Source organism: Callospermophilus lateralis, chromosome 6 (genome assembly GCF_048772815.1).
Source record: "Callospermophilus lateralis isolate mCalLat2 chromosome 6, mCalLat2.hap1, whole genome shotgun sequence".
NCBI lineage: Eukaryota > Metazoa > Chordata > Mammalia > Rodentia > Sciuridae > Callospermophilus > Callospermophilus lateralis.
This window is the reverse complement of record NC_135310.1, coordinates 105,544,323-105,552,849: the sequence shown is the minus strand read 5'-3', so window position 1 is coordinate 105,552,849 and position 8,527 is coordinate 105,544,323. Positions and strand designations below refer to the sequence as shown.

At 34.8% G+C, this 8,527-nt stretch overlaps 1 protein-coding gene across 1 annotated transcript; it reads right to left on the bottom strand.

The window, feature by feature from the left end:
* Positions 1-523: 523 nt before the first annotated feature.
* On the bottom strand, positions 524-1,602 carry Defb113 (defensin beta 113). The gene is made up of 2 exons (XM_076859494.1): positions 1,545-1,602; positions 524-678 (listed from the first exon to the last, which is right to left on the bottom strand). The coding sequence occupies exons 1-2, from the start codon at positions 1,600-1,602 to the stop codon at positions 524-526; spliced, it is 213 nt and encodes a 70-aa protein (XP_076715609.1).
* Between the last annotated feature and the right edge of the window lie 6,925 nt (positions 1,603-8,527).

Genomic DNA, 8,527 nt, shown 5'->3' with positions numbered 1-8,527 from the left:
TCCTTAGCAAATCTGTTCTTATCACTGTATTTCCTAATGATCAACTTGTTAGCAAATTGTCCTAGAAATAAAACTAGAAATTATCCATCCCTACTAAAACTCAAATTCACTGAATTTCTTTGTTTTCTGTGTGTCAGAATTCTTTACCAATTTCTGATACTATTCATACAAATGCTTTAGGTCTAAGTAAAGTATATATTCAGCAGGTAATCTAAATTCTGCATATTAAGTTTTACTGATGTTTTGTAATTCATAAGGAAATTTATGTTAAAATTAATTCAATATTATGACATAAATTAATGAGGAATGTGGAAACCTGGAAACACAATGAACTCATTTATGACAATGATAAAAACAGAAACATTAAATATTAAATAATAAGATAGAGAAAACCAGATGAAACCCACTTGCAAGTAGATGGATAGAGTAAAAATTCATTTTATTAATAATGTTGTTATAATGTAGCATTGAGAATATATTGGAATCATAGTATACCTTTGCATGAGTTGCTGCACTCTTTATTCTAAGGGAGTCTGTATTCCCGAATTACACAGCAGGGCTCAAAGTCGCAGTGAGTAAAGACATATTCCCAGCTGTTGCATTTAAGCTTGCAAACACCCTGGACCAGTTGACATTTACGTTGTCTTTCTGCTTTGTCTTCAGCTTTTTGTTGTGAAAGTAGGAAAAATAAGCTATGATTATAAATTTGGGTTTAATCCAGATAGATAGGCAAACAGATAAAAGTTCTTTACTCTATACAGTTTAACCATTGTGTTATGAAATCATGCCCAGGAAACATTATTGAAGATCTTTTAGCATATAATTTGGCATAAGATAAATTCTTATTTATCTAACAGTATTTCCTTTGTACTAGCATGTTTTATAAATAGGACATCCTTAAATGTATAATTTGTGGATGAGCACTCAAAATAAAGGGAAGAAAGCCAGGTGCTGTGGCACACACCTGTTATCTCAGGTGTGTGGGAACCTGAGAGAGGAGGAGCACAAGTTCAAAGCCAGCCTCAGCAACTTAATGATATCCTAAGCAATTTGGCGAGATCCTGTCTCAAAAAAACCAAAAACAAAAACAAAGCAAAAAAATCAAAGTCTGGAGATGTTTCTCAGGGGTTGAGTGCCCTTGTATCAATCTCCAGTACAAAAAAAGGGGGGAGGGGCGGGGGGAGGTAGGCAGGGGACCTGGACAAAATAGTCTATTTATATAAACAATTTCTTTCAACAGCTACAATATCAGTTAATGAAATTTTATTTTAAAAGAAAATGCTGTAGAAAGCAGTTAAAGAGTCATAGTCCCATCACCTAAGTCAACACAGTACATAGATCCAAAGCTACATCATGGGGAAAAAAAAAATTCCCAATGTTTTCTCAATGATCAGTTTTTATTTCTTTTTCTATGAAAAAATAGATTGTCTTTTAAGAAGTTTATATGGAGTCCCCTAACAATATATTTATTTATATTTGAATTAGACTAAGGCATTTATAAGAACATTTTGTCCTTCACATATCTTCCTTATTACAAATATTACCTGATAGTTCACAAAACACGTTGAAGAAAAAGATCAGAAAAATGCAAAATATCTTCATTGCTGATGCAGCTACTTGCGTGATGTGGGACAGCTCAAAATGTCTTTGGTAAGACAGAAGGAGTCTTGGTTTTATAGCCTTCTCCAGTGATCACAAGTTGATTTATGCTGCTGGCTTGCCAGATTGAGCACTTATTCGTGCAAGTACTGTGAAAATGCAAACAAGTAGATCTGGTTCCATTGGGACTTCAAGGGGAAAAATGTGAACTCATTTTTTGGGTGAACAAGGAAATTATGGATTCAAGTACTTTTGGTTACTCATTAATGGAAAACACATAATCCCAATCATGACTTTTCCAACCAAATCTTTTTTGAGCATTTTTAATATGCTAGGCAGTGTTCTAAGAATTTTATATGGATAAAAACTAGTTTAGGCAGATGTGCTGCACCAGACACCGCTGCTGCCAAAGACCCTGTGGCTAAAGATGCCACTTCCTTACCCAGAGTTATCGTCTATGAGCACATCCTCAGCTACCTCTGTGGTTGCTGCCCTGAACTGGAGGTCTCCTGTCAATTAACAGCTACCTGCACCGCTACTGCCATTACTGCCGAGTCTGATTCTGCTGCTGCCAATCCAAGGTTGCCTGGAAGTCTTCTTTCTGGGTGCTGCTGCCCTTGTAGCTGACCACCTGCTGCTGCCACAGAAGATAGCACTTCTCTGGATGCAACTGAAGCCAACACTGCAGCTGACCCACAGAGATGACCTGGTAAAAATGCCCTCCCACCTGCAGTTGTGGCTGCTACTGCAGCCGCCAGTGCTTCTGACCCGCTGCCTGCTACCAACAACCACCCACCACCACTGCTAACATGGCCTAGAGGACTACTGGGGAGACTCCAGGTTTGGTTGCACGTGGTTGCACCCATTTTGGAACACCAGCCAGGGGCTGCGGCCCAGGTGCAAAGAAGGTTTACCACCACAAGAGCCTCTAGGGATTCCAACCAGGACCTGCAGGTCCAGTGTGAGATGTCTGGGGGTTTGGAGGAGACTTAGGTCTTCCAGCTGAGAGTGTTGGTGGCCCTTGTCTTGCTGCTATATCTCAGGATTGCTCCTTTGCATGAGTGTATCCCTAGTGTTCTCTCTGCAAGCAGGAGCACCACTGAGATCTTGGGAGAGCAGGATGGCCAATCCTGAGGTATCTGAAGCCCAGATTGGTGAGATAGTGGCTAGGTTTGTGAGGGCTGATCTGGATTTGGTGATTCTGAGGGATGTCAGAGACAAGGCTGGGAAACTTTAAAGACTGACAGGGACAGTTCGAATTTCCAGCAAGATTTATTTTATTTTATTTTTTAATTAACTAATGTCTCTACTATATTTGAAATAGGATTTTGTTTATATGCATTAATGTGTAGGACAATGATATATGAATGGTGTTTTGCATTTTTGTTGTATTCTTATGTCTTTAATTGTTTTTCTTTTTTCCTCTTTCTTGTATACTGTTTTTGGATTTTCTTTCCAACTTTTCTCCAATCAACAGACAATCTCTGTTGGACTCTTCCACTCTTCCTGTGAATATTTACTTCTAGATTCTCTCTTCCTCCCTTGTGAATATAGGGTACTACTACACTATCTCTGTTCTCTCATCCACCATTTGAAATTGTAAGCCATTTTAACAAATTTTTGGTCTGTACTATAGATAGTTATTGAACTCATCATTGTGGTTTAATGCGAGAAAGCAGTAGGTGCCTTAGTGGGAGCTATTAGGTTTACAGCTATATATTGTATGCACTGGGTGCTGTTGATATTGGTCTCACCATTAAAGGCAAGGCACTGTAAACTTTCTTGAAAACTACAAGTCTTAGTATAGAATTTATGCTGCCTAGGTCAATACTTCTACATGTGAAAACACACTAACAATATGAAAAAAAAAATAAGGGAATAAAACAAACCAAGATGCTTCAACAACAGAAGCCACTGATAATATAGTAGAAGAAAAGTCCAAGAAGGAGTTCAGATTGTACATAGTTAAATTGATATGTGAGGTAAAGGAAAGTATAGGAGTGAAATCAAAGAAAAAATATAGGAAGTGAAAAAACACTTGGATAAAGAGTTGGAGATCATGGAAAAAAAAAAGTAGAAATTCTCAAAATGAAGAAATCAGTAAACAAAATTAAAAACTCAATAGATATCATCACCAACAGACTAGACCATTTGGAAGACAGGACCTCAGACAATGAAGACAAAATTTATAATCTCAAAAGGAGAGTTGATCATTCAGAGAACACAAGGCTGAGAAACTTTAAACACTGACAGAGTGTTGAACAGAATATCCAAGAATTATGGGATGACATTAAGAGAAAAAATATAAGGGCAATCAAAATAGATAAAGAGCAGAGATATAACCAAAGGAATACAAAATCTTTTCAGTGATATAATAGCAGAAAATTTTCCAAACCTAAAGAATGAAAAGGAAAATCAAATACAAAAGGCTTATAAGACCACGAATGTACAAAATTACAGCGGACCCACACATTAAAATGAGAATGACTAACACAGAGAATAAAGATAAAACCTTAAAGGCTGTGAGAGAAAAAAATCAAATTACATATAGGGGGAAAACATTTGGATCTCAACTGATTTCTCAACCCAGACCCTCAAAGCTTGGAATAATATATTTCAAGCTCTGAAAGAAAACATATGCCTATCAAGAATTTTATATTCAGCAAAATTAAGTTTCAGATTTGAAGATGAAATTGAAATCTTCCATGATAAACAAAAATTAAAAGAATTCACAACTAGCAAGCCTACACTAATGAACATTCTCAACAAATTATTACATTAAGATGAAGTGGAAAAAAAAGTGAAAACCAATAAAAGGAGGATCTACAGTAAAGGAACGTTCAACCAAATGAGAAACTAAGACAAATCAAAAACCCAGAAATAAATAAAAATAAGAGGGAATACAAATCAAATCTCAACAATAACCTTGAATATTACGCCTAAACTCATCAATCAAAAAACATAGATTGGCAGACTGGATTAAAAAGAAAAACCCAACAATATTCTGTTTTTAAGAGACTCACCTCATGGACAAAGACATTAACAGGCTGAAGCTGAAAGGATGATAAAAAACTTATTACTCATATGAATTGTGCAAACAAGCAGGGGTTTCCATTCTCATCTCAAATAAAGTAGACTTCAAATCAAAGTTAATCAGAAGAGATAAAGAAGGACATTTCAAAGTTCTTAAGGGAAATATATATATAAGCATGACATAACAATTATAAATATTTATGCCCCCCAAATGGAGCATCTATGTACATCAAACAAATCCTTCTCAATTTCAAGAGTCAAACAGAGCACAATACAATAATACTGGGTGACTTTAACACACCTTTCTCTCTACTGGACAGATCTTCCAAACAAAAACTAAACAAGAAAACTATAGAACTAAATTATGCAAGCAATAATTTAGATTTAACAGACATATATAGAAAATTTCATCCATTCACAAGCAAGTATGCTTTCTTCTCAGCTGTACCTGACTCTTTCTCTAAAATAGACCATATCTTATGCCATAAAAAACTCTTAGTAAATACACACAAAAACACACATATTAGAGATAATAGCTTGCATTCTATCAGACTACAATGGAATGAAATCAGAAATCAATGATAAAATAAAAAATAAAAACTACTGTAACAAATCAAGACTAAATAATGCACTATTGAATGAGGAATGGATAGTAGAAGAAATCAAGGATGAAATAAAAAAAAATATTAGAGGTAAATGAGAATACCCATACAATATATTAAAATCTCTGGGACACTATAAATGCAGTACTATGAGGAAAGTTTATTACATTGACTGCATTCATTAGCAGAATAAAAAGTCAACAAATAAGTGACCTAACACTACATTTCAAAGTGTTAGAAAAAGAAGAAGAAATCAACACCAAAAGCATAATTAAAATCAGAGGTGAAATCAATGAAATTGAAACAAAAGAAACAATTGAAAAAATTGACCAAACAAAAAGTTGTTTTCTTTTTTTAAAGAGAGAGAGAGAGAGAGAGAGAGAGAGAGAGAGAGAAATTTTAATATTTTATTTTTTAGTTTTCGGCGGACACAACATCTTTGTTTGTATGTGGTGTTGAGGATCGAACCCGGGCCGCACGCATGCCAGGTGAGCGCGCTACAGCTTGAGCCACATCCCCAGCCCAAAGTTGGTTTTTTAAAAAAATAAATAAAATAGATAAAGCTCAGGCCATGCTAATGAAGAGAAAAAGACAAGAATAATTAGAAACTATTTTGAAAATTTATATTCCAATAAAACAGAAAATATTGAAGACATCGACAAATTTCTAAGAATATATGACCTACCCAAACTGAATGAGGAGGCTATACATGATAAAAACAGATCAATTGTGAAACATGGGGTAAGGAGGGGGAGCATGGGAGGAATTGATGAATGCTAGATAGGGCAGAGGGGTGGGAGGAAAATGGAGGGGCAAGGGATTAGCAAGGATGGTGGAGTGTGATAGACATCATCATCCAAAGTACATGTATGAAGAAAAAAATTGGTATCAACATACTTTATATACAACCAGCAATAAGAAAAATTGTGCTGTATACATGTAATAAGAATTGTAATGCATTTTACTGTCATTTATTTTTTAAAAAATCAATTTAAAAAAAGGAAATGCCATCAAAATTCTACCAAGAAAGAAAAGCCCGGGACAGATGAATTCTCAGCCAAGCTCTACAAGACTTTCAAAGAAGAACTAACACCATCACTCCTCAAAGTATTTCATGAAATAGAAAAGATGGGAACCCTCTCAAACTCATTCTTCAAGGCTCATATCACCCTTATACCTAAACCAGACAAAGACACATCAAGTATAGAGCTAAATTATGCAAGTGATAATTTAGATTTAACAGACATATATAGAAACTTTCATCCATTTGTTTTTTTATTTGTGGACCAATATCCCTGATGAACATAGATGCAAAAATTCTCAATAAAATTCTGGCAAATCGCATACAAAAACATATTAAAAAGATAGTGCACCACGATAAAGTGGGGTTCATCCAAGGGATACAGGGTTAGTTCACCATACAGAAATCAATAAATGTAATTCATTACATTAATAGAATAAAGATACCTCAACATTGTAAAGGCTAGATATGATAAGCCCAAGGCCAGCATCGTTCTAAAAGGAGAAAATTGAAAGCATTCCATCTAAAAACTAAAGCAAGACAAGGGTGTCCTCTTTCACCACTTCTATTCAACATAGTCCTTGAAACTCTAGCCAGAGCAATTATACAAAAGAAAGAAATTAAAGGGATATATGTAGTTAAAGGAGAACTCAAACTATCACTATTGTGATGACATAATTCTATATCTAGAATCAAAAAAATTCCAACAGAAAACTTCTAGAATAAATGAATTCAGCAAAGTAGGAGGATATAAAATCAACACCCATAAATCAAATTCATACCTATACATCAGTGATGAATCTACTGAAAGACAAATTAGGAAAATTACCCCATCTACAACAGCCTCAAAAAAGAAAAACAAAATAAAACAACAAAACAACAACAACAACAACAACAAAAAAAACTTGGGAATCAATTTAACAAAAGAGGTGAAAGACCTCTACAATGAAACTACATAACACTTAAGAAAGAAATTGAAGAAAATCTCAGAAGATGGAAAGATCTCCCATGATCTTGGATAGGCAGAATTAATATTGTCAAAATGGCCATATTACCAAAAGTGTTATAGTTTTAATGCAATTCCTATTAAAATTCCAATGACATTCTTCATAGAAATAGAAAAAGTAATCATAAAATTTATTTGGAAAAATAAGAGACTCAGAATAGCTAGAGCAATCCCTAGCAAGAAAAGTGAAGCAGGAGGCGTCACAATACTAGAACTTAAACTAAACTACAGAGCTATCATAATAGAAACAGCATGGCATTGTCACCAAAATATACTTGTAGGCCAATGATATAGAGTAGAGGACACAGAGATAAACCCACATAAATATGGTTATGTCATACTAGACAAAGATGCCAAAAAACATTCACTGGAGAAAAGATAGTATATTCAACAAATGGTGCTGGAAAAACTGGAAATCCATATGTAGCAAAATGAAATTAAATGTCTATCTCTCATCCTGCACAAAAACTCAAAGTGGATCAAAGACTGAGGCACTAGAATAGAGACCCTGAGCCTAATAGAAGAAAAAAATAGGACCAAATTTTCATCACATTGGCCTAGGATCTGACTTCCTGAACAAGATTCCTAAAGTACAAGAAGTAAAATCAAGAATCAATAAATGGGATGGATTCAAATTAAAAAGCTTCTTCTCAGCAAAGAAAACAATCAATAACATGAGGAGACTGGGAGAAAATATTTACTACAAGCACCTCCAATAAAGCATTAATCTCTGGGATACATAAAGAACTAAAAAAATAACACCAAAATAATAAATGGGCTTAGGACTGAATAAATCAGTAAATGGGCTTAGGACTGAATAGATACTTCACAGAAGAAGAATTACAATTGATCAACAAATATATGAAAAAGTGCTCAACATCTCTAGCAATTAGAGAAAAGCAAATCAATACTACTCTAAGATTTTATCTCACTCCTATCAGGATGGCAATTATCAAGAATACAGGCAAAAATAAATGTTGGTGAAGATGTGGGGGAAAAAGTTAGACTCATACATTGCTGGTGGGACTGCAAATTGGTGCAACCACTATGGAAAGCAGTATGGAGATTCCCCACAAAACTTGAATGGAACCACCATTTGACTCAGCTATCCCACTCCTCAGTTTATACCCGAAGGATTTAAAATCAGCATACTACAGTAATGCACCCATGCCAATGTTTATAGCAGCTCAATTCACAATAGAAAAGGAAGAAACCTAGGTGTCCTTCAATAGATGAATGGATAAAGAAATTGTTCTATATACTCAA